The 27,056-nt window shown below is 39.4% G+C and overlaps 1 protein-coding gene across 14 annotated transcripts in view; it reads left to right on the top strand.

Annotated features, from left to right (window-relative positions):
- CELF1 (CUGBP Elav-like family member 1) overlaps positions 1-27,056 on the top strand; it is a 64,303-nt gene that overhangs the window by 9,870 nt on the left and 27,377 nt on the right. For 9 of the 14 annotated variants that reach the window (XM_032111117.1, XM_032111124.1, XM_032111123.1 and 6 more), the window contains exons 1-4: positions 22,147-22,236; positions 24,254-24,441; positions 25,218-25,300; positions 25,707-25,755. In XM_032111117.1, coding sequence (XP_031967008.1) covers positions 22,166-22,236; positions 24,254-24,441; positions 25,218-25,300; positions 25,707-25,755 — 391 coding nt within the window. In that variant the 5' untranslated portion in view covers positions 22,147-22,165. Of the gene's footprint in view, positions 1-1,810; positions 1,896-7,184; positions 7,226-12,441; positions 12,496-22,146; positions 22,237-24,253; positions 24,442-25,217; positions 25,301-25,706; positions 25,756-27,056 lie in introns of those variants that run through there. The other 5 variants (XM_032111129.1, XM_032111130.1, XM_032111128.1 and 2 more) reach the window with 3 other exon arrangements.

Here is a 27,056-nt window from a genome sequence, read left to right as displayed (position 1 = left end):
TCAAGAACATCTGTGTGGTTGTGCAGTGAATTGAATCTGGGAGCATGTCTGGGTTAAAACTATTGTTTTCCTGTTGTTGGTAGACAAGCTCACACCTTGACTGTTTCCTTTCTCAGGCTTATTATACAGAGGTGGGGTTGGACAGCTGGTGAGGAAAGAGTTGAGCACCCATTCTTTTGGCAAGAGCACCAGCTTAAACTGGGTCTGTAGTAGGAGTATCGTGGTCTATTCCTTTGTATTTCTTCCCCGTTTCCATTGAATGTTTATGGAGAGCTCATATCCAGTCTTCTCAGTAGTATAACCTGAAAATATTAAGTAAGAATTGTTTGCCTGTGTTGCCTGATGGGGCACATATAATTTGGTTCTAGACAGGGCAGTCCTAAATGTTGTCTCACCATATTTCTTTATGAATGCAGTATCTGATACACGCTGTGGTTGATGCTGCTCTACAGAAAAGCCTGCTGTTCATTTGGGAGGAAATTGATGAGCTTTTCTGATATGATGACAGAGAGAAAATAATGTGCCACATAGACTGTTGCATGTAAGATGTTGGAAGTAGAAAGTGCCTCCAGAATCCAGGCACGAGGTATAGAGAATCCAGAAAGATGATTATTTTATGTCTATTGTGCATGCTCGTGCAGCCAAAGCTGTATTTATAGCACTTGGTTTTGCCATAAAGTTTATGGAGTATCTTCCTGCTAGCACTGGAAACCAGCTGATGTCATACTGTGCTTTCCAGGAAAAGTGAATGGAAAAGAATTGATGGATAAGTGTGTAAGCGAAGAACATCTGAAAATATCTGTGTAAGACTTCAAGCAAGTACTGACCCTCTAGTTCTTGGCAAAGTACACTGACACTCTTCATCCTTCTCCCCCCCATCCAGCTAAGGTCAGGTTATGGATCCAGCCTTGTACAGCAGAGTTTCTGAGGCCTTGGGAAGAGAAAGGAGCAAGCAGAGCTGTGCTGGTGCAGGAATCAGTGAGCATCAACCACTGGAGATGAGCAGCCTGGAGAGGGTGTGTCAGGGTCATGAAATGGACCATGAGGGTAGTTTGTGGAGTAAAAGGCTGCTGATACCAGTAGGAAAGGCATTCTATTAGTTGTATTCAGATGTTCATAACTAGGAATGAAAACTTCTTCAGACAAAGTTCATCTGAAGTGTTGCATTACATTTGTGATTGGTAGTCAGACAAAAATGATGCTTCGTGGTGCTGCATGCATTCATGTATTCACGTGTTTTCAGTAGACTGTAAATGAATGCTGATTTTTTTTTTTTGTTTTTCTGTATTATTTACAGTTGTATGTTTCAGGTACTATATAAAGATACTGAAGAGGGGAGTAAATGTTGCAAAAAATAAATCCAAGTATATACATATGATGCTGCAAATGATTACAAGTGAGAAACCTTCAGAGAGCTGGACTAGAAGCTTAGTAAGACCTGCTTTGCAGTGAAATGGTTAGATTTTATTAAATTTGTGGTTTTGAGCAAAAGTGGAATATTCCTAAGTTGATGTTCCCACAGCAGTGCCAGCATTTGCCTCTGATGGAGGAAAAGAAATAGTATGAAATATTTTTTTAAAGCTTCAGCTCTATACACCCAGTATTAAATCTCTTCAAGTGTTAATGAAAATTATTTGCTGTTAAAAGTGATGTGAATCAGTATTCATTGGTTATAATAGAGCAGTAACTCCAATTCTTTGTAGATGTGAGTGTAATTTGTATCCATTTACTTCTGCAAAGGATTTACCGTGTGCCTATTACAAAATAAAGATTAAAATAATTGAGCATGTTTTTACTCTTTGGTTTGCAGGCGTGGCAATGGCAGATTCTGCACGGTAGAGTTCATGGCAAGTATTTGTCTAATATAAGCCAAGCAAGACACATACAAGCTTAAGGTAAATCAGTCTTTCTTAGTTGTGCTTCTTTGAAATAAAATATAAATGTTTTTACTTCAACACTTTGCAAATACAGAATTTCAGACCTACTCAGAATTTTGTATACAGTTCAATTTAGATCTTTCAAAAGTGAGACACCTCAAAATTATTTTCCTCCTGAAGCTGGCAGTAGATGCTGGAAACAGCCGTGTACACTGTGTCCTCCTTGGGCATTTTAGGTGTGGTAATACAGAGTAATGATTGCATATGAGGATCTTTGCAGGGAGACCTGCAATACATCTTTATTCTCTGCTTGCTTCAGAATCTATTTCCTTTTGTACAATCAGAAAAAAGGTGTGTAAGTATCTTGAATTTTTAACACAGAGCTATGCAAGCTGTGTCTGTCTAAACATTGCACAGGGATGATTTCCACACTGGGATTTTTTTATCTTGCCTTTAATGATAGGTAAGTTGAAAGTGTTAGTATTTGAATCTTGTGGCTGAGATAGATGAGCTTGTTAAAAGTTCAGCTGAAGTTCGGTTCCTTCTAGGAGTAGGCTTAGTGGTTAAACTGAGAATATTGTTTGTGTTCACTAAAACTCAATCTTTTACCCAAAAGAAGGCCAAACTCTGCTGTATATGGTAGGTCTTCCTGTGTCATGTACAGTCTCCATAAAGCAAAACATGAATGCATATTTTCTGAATAATTTGAACCTTCAATCAAAAAGTAAATGAAATGTTGCTTTTGTTTGTACCTTCTCTATTTTCATCTCCTGGTATATTTTGAGAGTCCCTTGATACCATAATCTGGAGAGAGATAGCAAGGTAAAACCTTTTGTTGGTGAGATTCTTTGGGGTTTATTAACAGACAGATGTTTTGCAGAAATTTTTTTTTGGTGACGTTGTTTACTAAGTTTTCAGCTGAGATGCAACTGTAACAATGTGATGATACTCCTGTCTCTGATTGAATACTTTGTGTCACATAGTTTTCAAAATACCCTTTCACAAAGAAATAAGATTATTATTTATTTGTACATATTTGTCCGTATTGCACAAATGGAAACTCTTAGGACCAAAAAGTGACTATTCAGTCCCATAGCTAGTAATAGAAATTATGGCTTCTAGGACCTAGTCCCATGTTTTCAACAGTAGATCATAGGATTGGTTTGTATTCTTAGAGTGTATCTTTTGACACTTTTGTTATGGATTTTAATACTTAATGAGCACTCTTGGAGGTGTTTGGACTGTAATTGCTGACTGGACATGGAACAGACATTGCAAATATGATCGACATCCCAAATCTTAAGTATTTTATGATGTCCTGGTTAGAGTAACTTGAAGCATAGCATTTCAAATGTTTTCCTCTCTTTTCATCTTAATCTTTAATGGTCCCAAAATGTGCATCTCTTCTATTCTTCATTCTGTTCTTCCTATTACATCTGAAGCTGAAAAAACATTCTTATAATAGAACATAGTGTCATGAGTAATTCACCTGGTCTACTTGCTAACTGTACAGCTTGTCTGCTACCCTCTATACCCTTTAGTATTTGTGCTGGCAGCACTGAGAAAAACAGTATTCAACTGCTCTTTCTGCCAAAATAAACTGAGCAGGCGCAGTGACTGAGCTGTGGCCTCGCACTGAACAAGTAGTTTCTGGTGCTGAGAGGTTTGAGTGGTGTAAAGATTGCAGTAGAAGGGCTCTTCTCAGATAAGAAAGTATGGCTCCTTCTCTGGTAAGGTTTTTAGACCATAGGAGTTTCCCCTTGCTATCTCTGTTGTCTTGTTGCCTCATTAGCACGGGTTGCTACAAAGTGACACTTTCTGTGGGTTGTGGCCTGAGCTGTGTAGAAATTGAAACTTCCTCTGGTCTGTGTAGGACTCTCAGTTCGTAATCTGTGTAGTGCATTTGCTCCGTCACTCTTTGATGCATCATTGCCTCCCTCCTGTACTTCTTCCAAATAAATAGTTCTTTCTATATTTCCAAATTTTTGTTATTGGTCACGTGGGTTCTTAAAAGTATGTTAATCTACAGTGAGGCCAGACTGAATGCTGATTTATGTGAGAGACTGTTGATGCCAGGATGTATCTGAGGTTGAGCTATGTGGTCTGTTTGATCTGTTGGCCTCTTTAATTGCTAATGGTAACGTTGACATCCCATAAACATTAGTTCCTGGAAAGTGTAATGGGAAATCAGAGCTAACTTGTCTAGACAAGTGCTGACTGTGATAGTAATTTCATTGATCAGAATCCATTAAATGATCTGGTATTCTCTTAGATGGTCCCGGGTGCTGATGAGACTGAAGTTTTACCACTTAGTATAAAAGCAGTATTACTAGATTTATTGGGCTCATATCCATTGTCTACTACTTGGTGGATAGAGCCACTTGTTTTCATTACCAGCTGCAGTTCTATTTATGTTATAGTGCATATCAAAAGTTACAATGAGATTATATTTTGTCACCTTTAGATCTGGCAGTGTTAAACGTCTTAAGTGTTAAACCTTTGTTTTTCTACATGGAGTACTCAGGTAGTGTCAATAGTTCCTCCCAGCTTTGTGCAGTAGTTGAAAGTGACAACTCTACTCACATGCAGTAGTCAGGGGGCAACTTCAGGAAAAATGTTTACAAAAGCTGTGATGAGAGATCTGAATTTACCCCGTTAATTGTTTTGCTGACTGCACTAAGAGCATACACTCATGCAGCTATGAAAACAGCTATCAGCATCAAATGCTGGGCTGGGGAGAACCTACTTTGTACAAGAGCTTACTGCCCCATCAGTTAATTACAGAAGTGACTGTGCACACATGGCTAGCAGCATCCAGCTGTATGTATGTATATACCTTAGTCTGAGGGATCCAAGACTCATTTTTTTCTGAGAAGAAACACGGTTGTCAGGTTCTTTGGCCTTTGGGCCAAGTTTGTCTGATGTATTGATGCCTTAGGATTTGGCTTTTGTATTTTCAGACCCTGTACTGGTTTAGTGTGTAACTATAAAACTTCACATGGCCTGTTAGCTACTGTTAGACATAACAAACCCTCTCTGGGCCTGGACCCAAGGACACCTTGTTGTCCCAGGCCCCAAAATACGTAAACTAAGCCTCTGGGGAGGGGGAACAAACTTGGAGTAATTACATCATTACCTGAAATTGTAATTGGAGAATTAGCCCTGATATGCAAACGGACCAAACTTACAAAAGTGTGAAAAACCTGTGACCCGACATTCATCTTGGGTGTAGCCCCTCAGAGGCTTTTTGACTCCCGAGGTGTTCCTATTGAAGGCCCTCAATAAACACCTGCTTTTGTTCTCTTAACCTTGTCTAGCCTCTGTTTTCAGGTAGCCACTCTTAGGCATCAGTATAAACTTGGATAAATTATTCAGTGTATTTACATTCTGCATGCAATTAAATAAACCATACTAAACCAATTTATGATTTAAGAGCACTCTCCCAGGCTTTCTACAGTTGGTTGTTAGATTTGCTGCTTGGTTTTTGAAGTTTTTATTGTCTTGGATTTTGCCTTTGATTCAGTGAAGTGTATATTTTTTTTCCCAAAGGTATCCAAGAGTTATGGGTTCCTCTGGCTATGTTAGCTGCACTTTTGGTTTCTTTGAAGCTTTTAAATTAATTCACTGGAGTCTTACAGAGTTACATGTGCGAAGTGAAGATTTTCTTTTTAACATCAAAAAGTTGTTTATGTAGATATTCTTAAGTATTCACAGGATCAAGTAGCTGTCTTTTTTTTTTTTTGAAAGCTGATTATCAAAGGAGTCTAACCTAGCATATAAGCAAAAAAATTGTGTTACATGTTGTTTTGAAGATATTAGAAGTTAGGAATGAAGAAGGTCTGTTAGCAGGAATATGAGACCATTTTTTTGTCCATAAACAAATATTTTGTAATTAAACTTCAAAAAAGCAGAGGAATCTGGGTGAGGTGAAAGGAAGTGTCTTAAGGTAACATATTTGCTTCTATCACTAATTGGAGCTTCATAATCCAGAATGTTGCTGTGAAACAGAAGAACAATAAATATGTAAAGTGTTCCCTGAACAATAGTCAGTTTTCAGTAATACTCTAGAAAAAAAAAATGCATAATTTTGAAAACACACATTTCAGATAACTGAATTATGTTTTTCTGGATTCATAGATTGGGTTTTGTTTTCAACAAATATTATAAGAAAATTAGCATTGTTCTTGTGTTTAGGATTCTTCGTTCCTTTAGAGGCTTTAGTACTTCATTAAATAAATTGAACAAATAGAAAAAATATAGAAGAATTGAAAATTCTCAAGAGAACTCTATAAAAGAGGGCATGAGTACATGTGATAAATAACCAAGCATATTACATAGCAAGTTAGAAGAGAATGTGGCTCACTGTTTCTCACTTACTAAAAAAAATATAGAACAAAGGTTAAGTAGGGGCCTGCAAAGCCATCAAAATGTGGGAGCTCAGATAGCCTTGTACAATTCTTCTTCTTGCAGATGGATGCAGTTTTTCGTTTGGTAACTGTAGATAAGTAAATAGATTTGGATTTTCTGTAAAATACTGCTAGACTGACATGAGTGTAGTTCTGCAAAATAACCCAGGAGGAGGCAGAGAAGAAATTATTTGGGGGGAAAAAAGGTCAAGAAACCTCAGAGCTAAAAAATCCAAGTGTTGTATTTAAATATGTACTAGCTTGTGTTGAGAGTCGGTTACTGAGTTTGCAAGAACAGAACTCTGAATCATGAAGTAGCATCCCCTATTTATGCGGTGCTAGTACAGAAAATCTGTATGGTTCCTGGTTGATGATTAGCTTAAGATGTAGAAATAACATTTTTTCCTTGTGTTGTTCAATTCTGTGTTCCCTAATTCAGTGCTTTTTCCTCCATTTCCATTTATGCAATCATACATTAGAGTTCCCATCTGCGGGTTCATGGTCATCTGTTAGTGCTGCAGCTGTGAAAATAATGTCATACAGGAGTTTAGGATTGTGGGTACTGCGGTTGGTAGCTGCTTCTGTTGTGACAGCCAAAAAGCCAGACAGGTGTTATAAGTCCACTGAACATTGCTAGGAATCTCTAAGACTTCTGTTTTCAGCTATGTTGTGTTTGCAGTCCATTTTTGTGTGCCCTTTCATTTACTCTGTATTTTTGAAATATACAACTTCAGTTTTGAGTCTAATGAAGGTTGTTACCACCTCATGATGACTTCTTTTATTGGAAATATGCTTCACTTTCCCAGTGCTCAGTGCTTTACCAGGTGGAGTTCATGTAATGTTTGTTATTATCTGATGTTAACTCTGGAGTCCTCAATGTCTCTTTTTCCTTATCTTTTAGAGTGAAGACTGGAACGGCTGGAGGGAGGCGCGTAGCTGCAGGTATGAACCAACTGCAGTTTGTATCCCTCAGTTGGGTATTGGAGTTCCTTTCAAAGGTTTAGAGAGAAGTTGTTTTTACATTCAGTGATGAAAGCAGTCATTTTCCACTGCAGTGAGCAGTGCTCCCTGAACCTTAAACTCTGCAGTTTCCTGCCTTTGTACTGCCAAAGTGGGTTGGGAATAATAACAGTTCAGGACTATGAGTACTGAGTCAATAGGCATCTTTAAGTCCATCTGTAATTTAATAATTTCAGAAACATAACTGCAAAGTAGAAATGGATGTCTTCATAGCAACTTCTTGACCAGAACAAATCTGAAGTGTTCTGTAGTACATGAAACCCTAAAGGTGAGTATTAGTGGAACAACTCCTTCTGGGCTGAGACAGATTTGATTATGTGCAGCAGAACTGGAACATAGTCCAGTATGAAAATGCATGGAGTCAAATATGAGGATCTTTTGGTGCAGTTTTCTTAGTGTTAGAAGTCCAGTAAGTTTCATGTGACAGCTGAGACAATTCCCCCTTCCTTTCTTACACAGTTTCCAGCTGAGAGTTTAGTGCTGTGTCCTTTGATTATGTTTGGTTCTCATGGTAGTTTGCATTATAGGTGGAGTCAGCTTGACAACCCAGTAAAAAGCTCTTCTGTGATATAGTTATTTCTCTGGTTTAGGAAGTTGGAATGATTTACTGTGTGGTCAGAGGAGTACAAAAGAATATATAAGACTGTTCGTACTGTGTACCTCAAGAGTTTCGGTTCACTTCAGAGACAATTGACCTGTAACTGCTGTGTTAAGTAACACTCTCAGTATCACCACAACCCAAGTTTGGTGATTTTTGCCCTTCCAGTGAATCACCTCTCCTATGGCAGACATATTTAAGGTGTGCTTTGGTCTGTAGCCAACCAGAGAGAGTTGAGGTTTTTTATTGTCTTGAGGAAAGAGTTGTTTTCTGCTATGGACAGACATTTGCTACGGTTTTCATAAATACATTGGGAAGGATTTAGTTATGTCTATATTAGAAAGAAAAACAAATTTGTCTTTGAAGTGCAGGATATCCTGTCTCTCCATATGTTACTCATCAGAGTAGAAAGATCTAAAGTTGGTTTAAGAAATCCAGGAACACCGTCATTTTCAAGTGATTTTTTAGAGATTTGGTGTTTGACCTCTCTGTTTGGAAGTACCGGTTTGAGGGCATTTGTCTCCAGGCATTGTGTGGGTTGCAAAACACTCAACTTCTTTTCTAAATGACTGGTGCTCTGTACTTTGCTCTTCCTGCTCCTTTGCTGTCCATTACGACCATACAGAAGAATGGCAAGAGAGGATACTGGTCATTATGTTGGTGGCTTTTTTCTGAAGAATTTGCATCTTTTGAGACGGACTAAACAGATTAGGCCTAGTTTTTTAAACTCATGGGATTCTCTAATTGCAAAACACAGGTCCAGAATCAATATATTGGGATTACTTAGATAACAAAATAATCAGATTATTTAAATAAAATAATCACCAAGTTTCTGGTTGATGAAAATAAGTCACTTTTATTCAGTGCAAGATCTGTGGTTTCTCATCTTAAGAGCAAAATGAAGTTGAATTCATCTGCCTAAATGTGAGTAAAAAGGGTGAGGATGGAGTCTTTTCTTGAATATCTAATAATGGTACATAAAATTGTTTGTATACATCCCTGTATGAAATGCTCTTATAATGATTAACTCTGTAGAGATATATCAGAATAAAACTGATGGCATTCTGGCTTCTGGTCTGGTACAGAGAATAAAACTGAGGAGGAGTCAGCTTTGCTTTGAGATGAGTCAATCCTACCTCAATTGACTCTTGTCATACACACATTTACCATGCTGAAACATGTCTGTGTTGAAATAAAATTTCTGCAGATAGGAGCCCCTTCCAAAATGGAAGTCTTTGGCATGGAGATAAAAATGGGCATTAAAAGATTGTAGATTGTCAAATGATAGTCATGGAATCTTGAAGGTTGGAAAAGACTCTTAAGATCACAGAGTTCAACCACTAAGCTAACACTGCCAAGTCTGTCACTGAACCTGTCCCTAAGCATCTACACATTTTTCAAGTACCTCCAGGGGTGGTGATTTTAACACTTCTCTGGGCAGCCTGTTCCAATGCCTGACAACCCTTTCAGTGAAGAAATTCTTCCTAATATCCAATCTAAACTTCTTCTGGTGTGACTTGAGGCCATTTTATCTGGTCTTGTTACTTGGGATGAAAGACTGACCCACACCTTACTACAACCTCCTTTTAGGTAGTTGTAAAGAGAGTAAGGTCTCCCTTCAGCCTCCTTTTCTCCAGGCTAAACAACCCCAGCTCATTCAAGTTTTCCCCATAAGACTTGGGCTCCAGAGCCTTCACCAGCTCTGTTACCCTTCTCTGGACAGGCTCCAGCACCTCAGTGTCCTTCTCATAGTAAGGGGCCCAAAACTGGACACAGCACTTGAGGTGTGGCCTCACCAGTGCTGAGTACAGGGGCCAGTCACTGCCCTGGCCCCGCTGGCCGCGCTATTTTTGATACAGGCCAGGATGCCATTGGCCTTCTTGGCCACCTGGGCACTGCTGGCTCATGTTCATCTGATGTTGACCAACCTTCCTAGCTCGTACTCTGCTGTGCAGTTTTCCGACCTTCTTCCCCCAGCCTGTAGTGCTACATGGGCTTGTTGTGACCCAAGTGCAGGACCTGCCACTGGGCCTTGCTGAGGCACACACAGTTGGCCTCAGTCCATCGATCCAGCCTGTCCCAATCCCTCTGCAGAGCCTTCCTGCCCTCCTGCAGATCAACACTCCCACCCAACTTGGTGTTGCCTGCACACTTGCTGAGGATGCACTTGATCCCCTCATTCAAATCATTGATAAAGAGATTAAACAGGACTGGCCCTGATACTGAGCTCTGGGGATCACCACTCGTGACCAGCCATCAGCTGGATGTAACTCCAGTCACTACCACTCTCTGGACCAAGCCATCCAGCTAGATTTTACCCCGCAAAGAATACACCCATTCACATCATGGGAAGTCACTTTGTCCAGGAAGACACTGTGGGAAACAGTGTCAAAGGCTTTATTGGAGTTCAGGTAGACAACATCAAAAGCCTTTCCACTGAGTGGGTCACCTGGACATAGGAGATCGGGTTGGTCAAGCAGGACCTGCCTTTCAGAAACCCGGGCTGGCTGGGCCTGGTTGTTCTCTGCATGTTGTGTGATGGCATTCAGGATCATCTGCTCCATGACCTTCCCCATCCCAGAGGTCAGGCTCAAAAGCCTGTGGTTCCCCAGATCCTCCTTTCAACGCTTTATGTAGACACCGTAACATTGGCTTACTTCCAGTCAACTGGGACCTGCCTGGTTAAGCAGGACTGCTGGTAAATGATGGAAAGTTGTTGCGATAATGAGCAATGCTGAGTCCCCAGGCAGGTGCAAAGGAGAGCCCTTTATTGGAGAAACCTGGCCTTTTTAAGCAGTTAGCCAGTTACCTGTTTACATAGTTTTAAAGCACAACAAACATAATTCAACCACCCACCATACACCATGATGGTCACACAGCATGTTTTTCTACCCTTAATTCAGCTGTGTCTCTTTCCCACAGTCCTTTTCTACTTAGCTGAAGTAACAGGCCTGAGCCATGTGACAAGGCCTTCATGTGACAGAAAGTGACTTGGCAAGCTTTTTCATCAGCCCTCTCAGTACCCATGGGTGGATGCCATTAGGCACCATGGACTTACACAAGTCTCTAATCCTTTCTTCCTAGATTATAGGGGTTTCATTCTGCTCCCCATCTCTTCTTTCATCTCAGGGGGCTGGGTACCCTGCAAACAACTGAACTTGTCAAAGACTAAGACATAAAAGGCATTAAGTACCTCTGCCTTTTCCTCATCCTTTTTCATTATATTTCCCTCTGCATCCAGTAAAAGATGGAGATTTTCCTTAGCCCTCCTTTTGTTTCTAATGCATTTCAAAAAACATTTCTCATTGTCTTTTATGGTAGTAGCCAAATAAGTTCTAGTTGAGCTTTGGCCCTTCTAATTTTCTACCTGCATAACCTCATGACATCCTCGTAGTCCTTCCAAGTCACCTGTCCCTCATTCCAAAGATGATACACTCTTTCCTTCCCCTACTGAGTTCCAACCAAAGCTCTCTGTTCAGCCAGCCTGGTCTTCTTCCTCACTGGCTCGTCTTTCAGCACGTAGGCCTGACCTGAGCCTTTAGGATTTCCTCCTTAAAGCACGTCCAGCCTTCCTGGACTCCTTTGCCCCTCAGGACTGCCTCCCAAGGGACTCCATCAACCAGTCTCTGAAACAAGCCAAAGTCTCTCTCCAGAAGTCCAAGCAGTTCTGCTGGCATTCTGTCCTTACTTCTCCAAGAATCAAAACCTATCATTCTGTGATTGTGATGCCCAAGACGGCTTCCAGCATCACCCACCAATCCTTCCCTGTTTGCAAACAGCAGGTCCAGTGGGATGCCTTCCCTACTGGCTCCCTCACTGCCTGTGTCAGGAAGCTGCCATCCACACACTCCGAGAACTGTTTCCTCTCTGCTGTGTTGTATTTCCAGCAAACATCTGCTAAGCTGAAGTCCTCCACAAGAACAAAGGCTGGCGATTACTGAGACTTCTCCCGGCTGTGTGCATTGGTGTAGATGCACTTCAGTTGGGCTGTCAATCCTGCTGTCTTTTCAGGGACAGCTGTAATTCCTGCATTAAACTTGGAAGGCATTTTGGCTCTTCTGCTGTAAGAAGTTAATTCTTCCTCAATACTTCTAAAACCATTTATAGTTTAGGAAAGTAGATGTAAAGTTATTTGATGATAGAATTATTTGTTTGTGTGAAGGAACAGGGTCAGAGTAGTATTCTTCATTCTTTCTGGGCTTTGCTCTTCCTGAAGTTGAAACCTACTACAGTATCTAATGGTTATTTAGACCTTATTAAAGAGTAAATGTTTAAATCAACATGGCTGTATTTTCTTAGTTGAGTAGAAAAACTGAGATACATCTATCATATTGATTCACTTTTGATTCTAGAGGCTTAGAAAGTTTAGGTACTTTTTCAGAAATAAACTCTCTGGCACTTAGATTGTGGTCCTGAGTAGCTTAAAGGCTAGTGAAGTTTTGCAGATGGCTGCTTATCCAAAATAGGCAGCAGGAGTCACAGCTTTGATTAGGAGACAAAATAACAACTTCCTCAATCAATCACATTTCTTCTGTACCAGGAGTGATGCTAGAACTTGCCTTGTTGCTTCTGTTTTTACCTCGCAATGTATGTGGTAAGTTGAATTGTTTGTCTTTTCAGGGATACCACATCCCATTTCCATCTCCACTTTCCTCATGGACAGTGCTGGAGCTATACCTGTGTATCCTCATGCCAAGGGGAAATGATGCCTTATTGTGCTCTAAGTTGGTGCTCGACATAAAAATTATTATTGCAGCGATTATTGTTTGAACTGCGTAGTGTGCTCTCCTGGAGAGCCCCTGTCTAGGCTACATTTGAACTTTCTTCAGGTGACATGCAACAAAAAGCTTTCCTTTGGATAAAATGAAATGAGAGAAATAGTGTATTTTTGTAGTATGATATTAACTGGTTCTTGTTTGTATCTGCTACTATTTGTAGAAACAATTTGAGGTTAAAGGATTCCTCAAAATGGCTTGTGTGACTATTCTGATAGCTGCAAAGGACAATGAAACTTGAGACTTGTTGCTTTTAGTCCAAAAGGTCTCTTGAAACTTAGAAGAAGAAAAAAAAAGACTATCAGAAAAAATTTTAAGCCGGTCTAACTGCTATTCTAAGACATTTCATTACAGAGAGTAATAATTTGTAGTTTGTTCCTTTGAGTTAAGATAACATATTACATATCTTCAGTAAAAAAAATAACTGGCCAGTTCTTATTTTAAGGTTTTACTTTACATGTGCACAAGATGTGTTGCTTCCCATAAACTTAGAGGCATTTTTTATTCATTGAGGTTCTCCTGCTGCAGGTTAATATAACAATCTTTGTACATGGTATTGTCCTGGAATTGTATAGGTGGTTCTGTTGTTCCCCCTGGGTCCAATATGGAACCACACAGCATTCTCTGTGCAAATCTGCTTGCTTTGCCTGCTGTAATGCTTTATGGCACGTTTGGCTTGAGGACAAGCAGACTGCTGAGAGCTTTCCAAGAACGAGTGGATTTCCAGGTCCTTACTAGAGGAATAACTTCTGGCTATGTTTCAGTGCCAGAAAACTGTCCTAAAACATGTAGATGAGTCCTTAAAAATCTGGTGAATATTGTAGAGATTGCAAAATGGCTTTTTCTACTGTACCTTTTTGACTAAGTACAGAGCTGCAGATTCAGGTAATACAGGAAAGGACCGGAAAATACAGGGATATCTGAAATGAGATTTATAGGTACTGTGTTTGTATTTACAAACTAAAAAAGTTGAAACATATTTTAAGTTTTCTGTTCCATAGAATTGCTTGCAGCACAAAAAGATGGCCAGAAGTTTACCTTCAGCTATTTCTATATTTAAAAAAAAAAAAAAAAAAAAGTCATTTCTGTAAGCTCAGAGACAACATTTAGGGGAGAGAAAAAGGCCAAAGACACTCTTAAGTGGGATCTGTACCTTGCCTTCACGGCAAGATTGCTTGCAAGCATTATATTCTTATTCTCTTGTACTAAAGGTTTAAGTGTTGTAGTGCAAGTGTGATTTGTCCCCTGTATTTTTGTGCATCTCAGGGTCTGAATTCAGTCAATAAACAAAAAAAAAAGGGTGCAAGGGGAAAACTCAAACCTTGCTGCTGCCTTAAATGTTCCATCCTGTCCGCTGTCCTTCCACAGGGTAGAAATGTGTGTCCTCTCTTCTTACACTCATTTCCTGCTTTGTCTCCTGTGTCATACAGCTGCCTTCATTTCCTCTTACTATTGTTGTGACCAAGCCACTTTTCCTACTTTCTCAAGAAGTTTTTTCTGTCTGCAGTGCCAAAGTGTCTACAGGTCTTTCCGACCTCTCTTAGGTACTTAAGGTCTCCATAGATTTTTGTCTCTTGCAAAGTGCAAGCACTGTTATGTTCTAGCATTGTGGTTATAAAAACTGAAAATGCTTTTCAAAATCGAACTACTGGAATGTTTGCATATGTTAAAAAAAATACAATTTTAAACCAAAATTTTCTTTAACGTAACTTCCGGTAGAGTTTAAGCAGTACCTGAAATAGGCATTTCATGTCATTTACAAAAAAAACCCAAAACAAAACAAACCAGAACCTAGAGGTAAGGATAAAGAGCTTTAATTTTTTTAATTGTTTCTGTTATTGTTGTCTTTAATATACTGGAACGAGGGGAAGAAGCCTGTACATGTCTGCTTTGAAAGCAATTGCCCTGGGATACAACAATTCTTTTTCCTGGTATCAAATATTAATTGTAAAATGTCTTGCAAAGAGGGTTAAGCATGTGATTTGCCAAAATTAATTTTTCTAGGGAACCTGCATAAGGCTTGTTGTCTGTTCTACAGGTACAGGGGCTCTAACGGGTTGTCCTGCATTAATTGCTTCAAATTCATCATTTGGTCTTTTAGCAGTTTGTTTGCTTTTTTTATGCTTCATGTCTGGTACCTTTAATACAGTGTCTTCTCAGCCAGACCTTTGTTGTCTTCTTTGCATCACAGTAAGTTTTCCTGTGTCATGTGCTTTAGTTTTAAATTCACAACTATGATTTTTGTCTCCCTCTGCATTCCCGTAGTCTGAAAAAGACAGGGAAATCTGCAAAACAATATTTATCAGGGAAGGACAGAAGTGTAACATAAATTTCAGATCACTATTCTGAAGGTAACAATTAAGAACTTTAATTACAAAATTAAAGCTAGCAAAAGAAAATATCTTACAATATAAGAGAAAGAAAACAATCCAGGTACCTCTTCTTATATTTCTATGAAGATTAATGTAAGCATGTAATATATCACTGGGGAACAGGTATAAGAAGGAGACAAACACCAAAGAAAAGATGGAATTTCTAGGAAACTGTCTTAATTTGAAGATTTTACTTACATACAGACATATTTTTTCCTTATTTCATTGTGCTAATGAAGTAGTCTACTGTCCTAGTGCTGCACAAGTACTCTCCTTGAAAACAGAAGTGAATACATACTGTGTGCCTTTGGAAAAATCCACATAAACTAATTGAATTGTCTGTCACTGTTCATAGCACTATAGCAGACGGAGGTATTTGAAATTCTTTGGAGGTTTTTTGTGTAAAAAAAATAATTAAATAGATACAGGTTCTGGAAAGAATAGTTGTGATATACCTCGAGGTAATGCTTTGAAGGCTATCAGCTTCCTAACTCCCCACTGACAATAGGGTAATGAGAGATTTTATGGTCACAGATAGGTGTTTTAGGTCACTGTCAGGAGGTAGTCTCATGGCCAGTCTATTCCATTTTTCTCTCTTTGGTAATGCCTGTGCGAGCCTTTGTAGCATCATCACTGAAGCAGCAGACACAGCTGCAGCGGGTCAAGCACTGAGTTAGGAACCTCATGCTGCTGTGTTAGCTGACAGCTGTGCACTAAGAAAGTAAAACTCAGGGTAGCATCGTGCAGCTGTTCTGCCCTAGAGAAGCAGATCATTGTCTGCAGAGCTGTGGCTTGCTCACATCGCAGAATTCCAATACCCGCAGCCTGGTCAGAATATTCACAGGACAGTCCTGAGTCCCCTCTCAAGCAAGCAAATGAAGAGGCAATGTATCAGAAAATGAGAGAAAAATTGAGTAAGTGTGTAGGCCACTGCCTTAAACTTTGTGAACTTCATTCATGTGCTAGAAGAGGGTCTTAAGACTGATAATTTTCAAAGTTCTCGTTAGATGTGCTGTCAATAGCAGTTACTGGCAGAGCAGGACCTAGTTTGCAGTTTGGGGTGGGGGTTTTTTTTGACTTCTTGGATTTGAACAGATGTTGTAACCTGTTTCCTGGTAGATAAGCTCTCATATTGCAGTGCTACTGTCTGCCATTTGGTGTAAGTTATCCTCAGGAGTGAGCCAGATATTGAGCATATCACAGATTGAATTTGTTCTTCAGTTGTGTGGTGGCATATTGAAAGCAATTGCAAGGCATTTTAAAAAGAAGGGAAAATGTATATAGTGGTTGCTATCTGTGCATGTAGTGACTGGACAAGCAGGAATGGCTTCAAACTGAGAGTAGGTTTAGATCAGATGTTAGGAAGGAATTCTTTACTATGAGGGTGGTGAGGCATTGGAACAGGTTGCCTAGAGAATTTGTGGATGCCTCATCCCTGGAAGTGTTCAAGGCCAGGTTGGATGAGGCTCTGAGCAACCTGGTCTTGTCGAAGGTGTCCCTGCCCATGACAGAGGGGGTTGGAACTAAGTGATCATTAACATTCATTCCAACCCATTCTGTGATCCTGTAAGTCTGTGAAGTCTTCTTGAAAACATTTGAATCCACTGTTCATACTCAAATAAATTTGTCAGACCAGTAAATGTATCAAGGCATTAAGTTACTGATAATTTAGCATTAAGTGAAGGGGAAGTCAAAATAGAACATTCAGCTCTTGCTCTTTTCCATGAGTGAGCAAGTAGCTCTGAACTGGTCTGGCTATTGGCTGTGGTCTACACATAAATAAACAGGGAGAAGTCACTGAAGGATCTTGGGATATACAAGATTTAGTCTAAGAAGGTAAGACATGCCCATAGGAACAGCTTTTTTTTTTTTTTTAATTCTGCTTTTGGTATGTATTGGCGTATTTTCTTAAAGGTTACCTCTCTAGTGTATGGGTTTATTGTATAGCAAACAGTATTCTCAGTTCTCTGTCCCCAGGAAAGCATCACTGCCTCCTGGTTTGTCTATGTGACATCTGGAAATTGAAGAGCTAAGGGAAGTTGCTTGGATTTTTGCATTGAGTTGGTACAAAGCTGGGAACAGAGCCTTCTCTTCTACCACAGCTTTCAATCCCTTGATTTCTCTCTGAAACATCATTTTCAAGCAATGGGTCTTTCCTATTATTTTCATTTCCTATTATGACCAGCTTAGTTCAGAACCCTTTTATCCAACAGACTTACACAGGTATAGGACTTTATATATTGCTTTGCCACCTCATAGTTGTGATATCAGTGGCTACAGAGAAACAGTAACTTTTGTGTGTTTAATTCAAACATTGTCTTCCACATCTATTTTCCCATGAAGATGTTGTGCTGCATGTGTTGATTAAAAAAGGTAAAAAGTTATGACTAGGGACATTGAGAACTGCCAGACTGGGCATATTCTGGTTTTCAATTTCTTTCTGATAATGCTTAGTACTATGTGCATTAGACAAATGGATCTAAAATCTTTATTGATTAGGCTGTGTTTAAAGATGACATTACTTAGTTGTTCCTTCCTAATGTTAATTAGAAGGTGTAATTCTTATATGCAGTATTTTGAGGCAGATAGCCCATGGGTTATCTGTTTAATAAAAATAGTTGGGATTTTTATGTATGTGCAGTAAATAAAAGTGGGAAAAAATAACCCTGCATGCATCCAGTTGTGTTCAAGCCTTGTCAAGCTTTGACAGGATTACAAAAGTCACCACCACTAAATATTTGTTTGTGAATTTAGTTAAGAAGTATTCCCTCTTAACAGTTTCAATTTGCCTTTGCCAGACTCCTGTTTTACTCCTGTGAACATAGGAAACTACAATTGCTTTGTGAATTGCAGAGCAGTAGATTCTGTGGGAAGTGAATGTTGCATAGCAGGAAGAACAGATAAGCATATGTATTTGGGGAGGCCCATAAACAATATGAAAGAAAATGTACCTGTGTATGTTTCTTGTCTATCTTTTTATTAGCTTCACTGTTTGGAATTAATTAGAATAACAAATTTGTTCACTTCAGTGCTAAGTTTCATCTCCTTTTTCAAGAAAAGTAATTCCCTAACTTTTCAAAATAAATTTTGTGTTATTTACTTTTATCATTTTTCTTTACTATAAAAAAAAAAGGTGTGTTTAGCTGCTGCTTCATTTTTCTCTTTTGAAGAGTACTTAGGCAGAGACAGCCTCTTCCTGTAAGCCAGAAGGCTGGGTGCCTTGCTGTTTCATCTGCTGGCAGAGAGCTCAGCGTCCTGGGGATTTTTCAGTCAGACGAAAGTTCATAATTCTTCTTTTTGAGCTTTCAGAGAATTAATTGAAGTAGAAGCTACAGAACTTCCTTCACAAGCCAGAGAAGTAGATCAAGAATGTATTCATGTACCTCAAAAATTTTTCCTCAGAAATATTTTGAGATAGGGAGGGGGGAAAAAAGCTTTTAGTAGGATCTATTTTTAGAATTAAATTTACTTAACTAATTTTTAAAAATTCATCTGTGTCTAGATCTCATTTATCTGCTCTCAGTAAAAATGTGTAAGAGGGAGCACCGCAAAGCTTTGGTGTTTCCAAGATAAAGGTAGTTGTCTTCCCCTCCTATCCCTTTTCTCCACCTGGGAACTTCTACAAAAGTTCATATAAATAAAAATATTTTTAAGTTAATTTAATCTGAATTGTAGGCAGCCCAAAACTTCGTGTATTTTGATGGTAAATTCAATATTCTGAATGTGTCAGATTTGTGTACCCACAGAGCATAACAGTCAAAGAGATTGGCAGAGGAAGAAACTGCAGTTTTGGCAAGTAGGTAAGGGGCTTTTTGTACCCAGTGAGGCATGGGGAGACAGTTTGGATTTCAACACAGGCAGAAAACATTCTGACCACATGCTTACATGATCAACAATGAAACAACAAAATATTGACAAGCAGCTACTGTATTTTGATGCATTTAACCTAGGGGTTATCAGTTTAAAAACAGAACTGCAATTCAGCAGCACCGTTAGAATCTGGATATGCACAGATAATACAAGGGGAAGTTTATTCTAGGACCTGTCTCCTTCAGAGCTTCACAGTGTCTGATTTCTCCATAGCCTACATCCTTTCCCATAGCTTGCTCTCACCATGCCAGTAGTCCCCCAGCTTCAGATTTGTGTATGCTGTCTGAGTACAAAATATATAAAGTAAAAGATGGTATTATCTTCAGCTTTCACAGTTACTTGCTCATTAGAACTAGGCTTTCTTAGGAAATAAAATATGACACAGGGTTTTTGGTTTTGTGGTGAATTTGGGTTGTTTCTTTTTTTTTCCCTAGGATGTGATGTAATTCTGTAAAGTTAAAAATAAAAGCAAAAAACTTTCAGCATTTGTACTCTGCAGTCTCTGAGGAGCATATATAATGACACATTATGCAGCATCATCTAGGGCTTCAGAAGTGTAAAAATTGAGATCTAATGTGTAGTATGTAGAAGTTTTTTAATGTTCACATTGTCAGATGAGCACCACATTTAAATGTGTAGCTACAGTCCATAGAGCTTGGAATTTCAGACATTGTTTCTGTTATCCTTTGAATAGAAACAGTCAAAGAATGGATCTGGAAGCCAGCAGGAATTTGACATCTGAGCAAAAAATAAGTGTGTTTAGCTCCCTTATTTTTCTTTGTGAGAAATGGTTAGGATGACTTTTTTTTTTCTAATTTTAAAGAAACACTTTTTCCTCATTCTTATTTCTGTGCAGTGGTGAAATACAATCTTTTTCCACTCTTTCTGATATTCTCACAAGTGGAGTCTGTAAGTCTTTTAATGTCACTAGCTTGGAGCCTTCAGCTAAATAATGCCAAACCAAGCCTGTTTGTACACTAATGTTTTGTCACTGAGGTTGCCATCGTTACTTCAGAAGTATGGCGCACATAGGCACTGAGTCTTGGCTAACTTATCTTCAGATACTTATTCGCCATTCTAGTATTGATTCTTCCTTTCTGACAAATTGTGCCTGTAACGTTGCAGTTTTGTCTTAATGGAACAAGAAGATAGGACTTTGATTTTGGGGAGCAGAGAGATGGGGAAAAGGGTGGGCATAGGATCAAATCGTAATGGTGTAGTGATTTTCTTCAGTAAACGAATCAATCTCAGTAGCATTTTTAAAACCCGTTTCTAGACTCTGCGTTGCCAGCATTGTCTTTCATTGAAGCTACAGTGAACATGGCAGCTGGGGCATTTTACTGGCTGCTGGAAAAAGCTAATGAGTGAAAGACCTGAAGGAATGACTTCTGGTCTTCCTGGATAGGGCCAGAATTTACAGTGTTGGTCTATAGATTTATGTCATCTAGGAATCACAACCTGTAATCTGTTGTTCTAGTCATATAAATCTGAAATGTTTTTCTCTGCAGTCTCATTTTAGACAAATGCATGAAATGGGCTCTAGGCTCAATTTAACATTTGAGTATGATAAATATGATGGGCTTTACTCAACTTGGCATTTTTCAAGTGGGAAGCCTGTAATATGTGTCTAAAGGTAGATAGAACAATTTAATTTGCTGAAAGCTGTAAAACAGACCTGTGCTCCCTAATTGCATATTTGCATGTTCTTAACAATATTGCTTAGCAGATAGCTTACACCTTTTCCTTTAAAAAATAAGGACTCTTGCATTTGTCACATAGTAAGAGCATGCATGAAGTAGTTACTATTGAATATCTGATGCATGAGAAATTCATGTCCTCTCTTATTTTGCAGTGATATGCAGATCTCTTTGTATTACAGGATGTAGCCCCTTTTAATTAACCTTACTGTTGGCAAAAGATAAGAAATGTTCTCTTTTTTTATTTTTTTAGAGGTCAGAAACATTGTTTATGAAAAACCAATTGACATACTGTAAGTGTGCAAGCTTAAATAAAGCTGTATATATGGGCCAGTCAGAATAACTGCAAGTACGTATTGCAGTCATTGACAGAGGAGAAAGACGTGAGCATGCAGTCCTTGCTGCTCTGAGAGGTTATTTTGTGGTTATATCGACCGTATGTAAGGGTTCTGGTCTCAAGTTAGACTCTAATTAGCCATTCCTCCTGGAGTGCTCTGACACACCAGAACCTTGTAGAGTGCCTACAGCACTCACTCCCCACAATCAAATATTTCTGCATTTCACAGTGTATCCATTTTTATCCATATTATCTCCCCATTAGTTTGGATATTGGAGATTTAACAAGAAGCCTGTATTGCACATATAAATACATCTCACAGTTCCTTGATCAACATACTATGTCTGTTTTAATGATGAAGCAGCTGAGGTGTTCTGATCAGTGTTCTCAAAGATTATAAAACAGTTTTCAATAAATCACTGGGTTTTTTCCCCTTCTTTGTCATTTATAGGCTCTGTATATCTGGATTTATAGATGCATGATAGACGAAGTATTGTTTGCAGAACAATGGATGTTTTGCTTCTATCAAAGGAATCGGTTTTGATGGTCTTCAAGAAAAGGAATTTTTGAGTAATCAGATCTTCCTAGCTTTGATTTTTTTGGCAGGTTTGGAGAAAAATTGTGGTTGGCTTTTTTTGCCATAGAAGTTGAGAGTGTCAATAGTAGTGCACAAGGTGAAGAGAGTGAAATCAGCTATTAAAAATGTTTATGGTGAAGGAGCCTCTTGACTTCACACCTGCGTACTGCTGATTTGGAAAGTGCATTTCTGAACCTGAAGGCCTTGGTCTGCCATTTTGGGAGACAAGGAGTTAGTTGGGGATGGAAAGACTGGAGTTTGTATTCTTTCTGCTCTGTTACCCATTGCTATCTTCATGGATCTGACACTCTGTTTATCTGACAGTGCACTCAGTACTGCTTCGCCAGGGAAAATTGCACAAAACAAGCCTAGTGCATCAGCATTTTCATTGTGTATTAAGCTGAGCCTCCCTTCACATGGTCACATCCCCTTTTTAATCTGGGATTCCATGTCCCTTTCCCAGTCCAGCCTGTTTCTGTGGTGTCTATTGCTGGTCTCCCTGAGCTTCTGTTTCTGTGGTTTGAGTGTTTTTTGTGTGGCTGAGTGTTAAGACCTGCAGGACTTTTGGAAGTGGCGTTGTTTGGGGGTTAGGCAATACACTGATTTAGTGTTAGTAGTTTGTCATAGACTGAGGTGATGGCCGCGTTCAAGTTGGATTTCCTCCCAGAGATGATGGTGGACCATTGCTCCTTGAATGCAAGCCCTGTGTAAGTATTTTCTTTTCACGTCTAAGTTATGACTAAACTGATAGTTGGAATTGCTATCTCAAGCTTCTGCTGTCTGATGGGGCAGAGGGAGACAGGAAGGAGAGATGAGAGAGCCTGCAGTTTGTTTTCTTGAAGAAATCCTAGTGGTCATGGAAAATTGATGTTGGTTTCTAGATGGGGGGAAAATGGTCTGATAATTGTGGTGATAAGGACTAAGGAGGAATAAAGCTGTTTGATGATACTGTTTATAGTATGCTACAGCTGCTGATTTACAAAATGGATTATTTAAATCTGTTGTGGGGAGAACATTTTCTGTTCTTCCCTATTAATGACTCCAGATTAAACCTTTTAATTAGGAGTAAAATATTCTTTGAATACTGTTGAGGTCATGTTAAGAGTTGCCCAATTAACAGGAGCCATGTTGTGTTCTTGAAGCTACCCATGGAAGGCAGGGCTGAAAATTATTATTGGAGAGGGTAAACAATTTCCAACTGTTCTTAATTGAAATGGAAAGGGGTAGTTTACATCTTTGTAAAAGGTATTGTTTCTCTTGGCTATTTGGAGTGGTGCTGACCCTTTCTGAGCGGAAAGGTGGAGAGGAGTGAAAGGATTTATGATGATTCCCTTCCCTTCTCTTCTAGTAAGAAGCTTTGTTGGTTTTGAGGTCTGTTCATACAGCTACAAAATTACGAGCTTTCCCTAGCATCAGTTTTTCCTTAGGCTCTGAACAGCAACGTATTGATGGGAAAAATTACTAAATGTTACCAGGCTTCAAAATTTCTTTTTTTTATTCTATTTGGGGGAAATATGATTTCAGATGGACAGTGAGAGAAATACTATCATGTGCAGTTAATAAGCCATTCAAACTATCTTCAAAGGAAAAAAAGCAGAGATGAAGAGAGCTGACTACTCTGGAAGAAGACCACCTGTATTCTTCAACAAAGAGTTTGGGGGTGGGGGGACTCATTGTATAGTTGCTGTTCCACTCCCCATGTCCTTTCTAGATTATGCAGGGATTGGTCAGCAATTTTAACCAACTGATCGCTATAGCTACAATAGGATGTCGTTACAGACAGACTTCCGCAGGGACAGGGGCTCTGGTGTACCAGACTGGGAGTGCTGATAACAAGACATCACATTGCACCTAACAAAAAATGAGGAGTCAATACAGAGAGCAGTGTAGGACTCTGAACTGGCTGGGTGGAGCATAACACAACCTTTATTAATGGGGTGTAAACTGTTCACATGGCTAGACAGAATGCCTTGAAACCTGTTGAGGATTCCCTTACTCAAAACTTCTGTGTTGTTGTAGTCTAAGAAGTGACTTCTTTTTCTGTGTTAGAATCCTGACATTATTGAACCTGATTCAGTCTGTGACTAACTGGATTGTCCAATCCCAGCCTGTTCATGTACAATCTAAGCCTGGTTTTTTGCCAGTTACTGGTGAAAGCTCCCTAGTTTCACAAAGAAGTATTGCCCTGTAAACCTTTAAAGAAACTTATCATTGAATCAATTGATTCTGTTTCTCTTTTTAAGATGGATCTTCACCTTGGGAAACAGTTACAATTAGTCTCATTTAAAAGTGTTATAATAACATTTTCTCATTTTCAGTGATTACTGATAACTTTGGTAGTTTGGAGGTAGACTGAGCTTAGGTTCCTTTCAGTTCTGGTTTCTTTTTCCGTAAAATTTTACGTGGTTGAATTAGTGATATTTTTCAGTTATCTCAGCAGATTTATATCCTGAATCCCAGATGTTGACTACACTATGGGAACAGAGTTTTAAACAGCTGTGTTGAGTGTGTTTGGTTTCCAAGTACACAGCTTGCCAGTGAATGTGAATGTACTCTGGTACGCATACTGGGAATGTGCAAGAGCTTCTCTTTATATGTATATTTTCATCATCCACATTTATATATGCGTAGAAATTTATTTTTTCTTCAATTTTGCTGTAAGCATGCTTTTGTCTAGAAACTGTAGGAAGATATAAACTAGAAACTGCTTCTTGTTTTCCATAGCTCTAAGAAAATGAATGGCACACTGGATCACCCAGACCAACCTGATCTAGATGCTATCAAAATGTTTGTGGGTCAAGTCCCACGGAGCTGGTGTGAGAAGGATCTAAGAGAACTTTTTGAACAGTATGGTGCTGTCTATGAAATCAATGTCTTGCGGGACAGGAGCCAAAACCCTCCTCAAAGCAAAGGTGAGAACTTCTGCACTTCTCTTGAGAGACTTGGGGTTTCAGCCACTTTCTCATAGTTGCAGTCTTAGCTGTGTGCTTATTCAAACAGCCCTGTAGGAGCTCAGTGTGACCAGGTGTGCATGCAAGCCCAGATTTTATAAAGTCTTTCAGTGTATTTGTCTAATTATGCTTGAATTATGATCCAGTCATTAGCTGAGAAAAATAATTTCTTTTTTTAGAGTTCAGCAGTGATGGAGTTGCTTGAGGAGTATGGATTATAATTGCAAAGCAAAACATCCAGTTAATACTGTGTTGCTCCAGAGCATCACTGTGATGCTGTGATATGATCAAAATGTTGCTGGATGGGACACAGTTTTAGGCAAAACATGAAATTGAGGTCTTAGTCGTTCATGTAAATCGAATACTTGTAAACATGTATTACTAAATTTTGTGCCTGGATTTGCAGTTCAGTTACATGCAATATTTCATGTGAAGCTAGGTAGGGTTTTGGTACTAGGAAATAACTGAGTTTGAAAATGAAGTAGCCGACAGATGTATCTCAGTGTTTGTTTTAATGGTATAGTAGTGATGTTGGGTCAGTTCTGAACATATTCTATTTTATTACACTCGGAAATCTTTTTTAAACTGTCACAATCAGTAGCACCTACCTGTGTCAGTGCCTAACCTCTTCTACTTATACATCTTGCATTGGAAGGATGGAAGTGGGGCTTGCAATTCCTGTACAGCACTCCAACATTGAGTGTTCTTTCCTGGCGAGCATTTTGTTTCAATTGCAGGGTGCTGTTTTGTTACATTTTATACCCGTAAAGCTGCACTAGAAGCACAGAATGCTCTTCACAACATGAAGATCCTCCCAGGGGTAAGAGCAGAGCCCTGCTTTCTTCACAACTCTGTCTTGTTTCTCTGAGCTCCAGCGCCACTGAAGTACAAACAAGTTGTGTTGCCTAAAATAATGTTGTAAAAAAGCTATTCAAAAGATCGGTGTTATGAGATCTATATAATAACAGATCTTATGAGAATTTTGGAGTATTCAACAGAATAATATGGTAGTGAAGTGAGTGGGCATGGCTTTTATAATACTCTGAGGAGGAATGATGGCATATAATTAGGAAGGCCTTTCTTCCTGCAATTTTTGTAGTGTTATGTATGCACCTCTCTAGAGGCAATTTGGGCTACAATTTCTTTCTTTCACAATTCTTATGGCTTATATTTCATATAGCACGAAGTGAATGTATCTGGGATTAAATAATCTTTTTACATTTTAGATGCACCATCCTATCCAGATGAAACCAGCTGACAGCGAAAAGAGTAATGGTAAGCTTTACTAAAGTCCAAGTTTGGTGTCATCATTTGTGCTAGTCAGGAAGTTTGAGGATTTCCCTTTTGCTTAACAGCTTCTGATGAAGTCTTGAATTTGAGGCCTTATTTTTTAAAGAAAAAAGTGAAAAGAGAAAGGTGTGTTTTCAATACAGTAGGTAGTGTGAGTGATGTCTCTAAAATTCCATGACTCAGAGTATCTCCCCCTCTGCTGCTTGTGGTAGAACCACGTTGTCAGTTAGGGAAACATCCAGTGAGTTCTTCTTTGTACTAAGGTGGTTTAAATCTTTGTTGGGGACATGGACAGTGGGATTGAGTGCATTCTCAGCAAGCCTATGGGTGATGTCAAGCTGAGTGCTGTGGTTGATACCCTAGAGAGAAAGGAAGTCATCCAGAGGAGCCTTGACAGGCTGGAGAGGTGGGCCTGTGCTGGCCTTATGAAGTTCAGCAAGGCCAAGTGCAAGGTCCTGCAAACATGGATACAGCTTTGGTGATGAGCAGATGGAAAGCAGCCCTGAGAAGGACTCAGGGGTATTGGTGGCTGAAAAACTGAATATAAACAGACAGTGTGCACTTGCAGCCCAGAAAGCCAGTCGTATCCTGGGCTGCATCTAAAGAAGGGGCAACAGGTTGAAGGGGTGATTCTCCCTCTCTGCTGTCATGAGACCCCCACCTGTTGTACTGCATCCAGCTCTGGGACCTCCAGCATAAGACATCGACCTGCTCAAGCACCTTCAGGGAAGGGCCATCAAGATAATCAGAGGAATGGAGCAACTTCCCTATGAGGACAGGCTGAGAGAGCTGGGGTTGTTCCGCCTGGAGAAGGGAAGGCTCTAGAGAGACTTTCTAGCAGCCTTCCAGTACCTGCAGGGGGCCTAGAAGAAGGATGTGGAGGGATTGTTAATCTAGGAGTCTAGTGATAGCACAAGGAATAACAGTATTAAACCGAAAGAGATTTGGATTAGATTTTAGGAAGAAATTCTTTACTGTGAGGGTGGTGAGACACTGGAACAGATTACCCAGAGGAACTGTGGATGCCCCATCCTTGGAAGCGTTCAATACCTGTCTGGATGGGGCTTTGAGCAGCCTGGTCTAGTCAAAGGAACTAGGTGATCTTTAAGATCCTTTCCAAACGAAACTATGATTGTATGAAATCTAGAAATGCCTTTTCAAGTGTTTGTCCAATGTGAAGCAAGGCCTGTTGCAGCTAGGGTAGGAGTCAAAAATACTTCTTGTAGCATACAAGAGAGGTTGAGAATTAACAGCAGTTCAGTAGAAAAGAAAAATGGATTATATCT

This window comes from Corvus moneduloides, chromosome 6 (assembly GCF_009650955.1).
Source record: "Corvus moneduloides isolate bCorMon1 chromosome 6, bCorMon1.pri, whole genome shotgun sequence".
Lineage (NCBI taxonomy): Eukaryota > Metazoa > Chordata > Aves > Passeriformes > Corvidae > Corvus > Corvus moneduloides.
The sequence above is the reverse complement of the archived record's forward strand: the minus strand, read 5'-3'. Positions and strand labels throughout refer to the sequence as shown.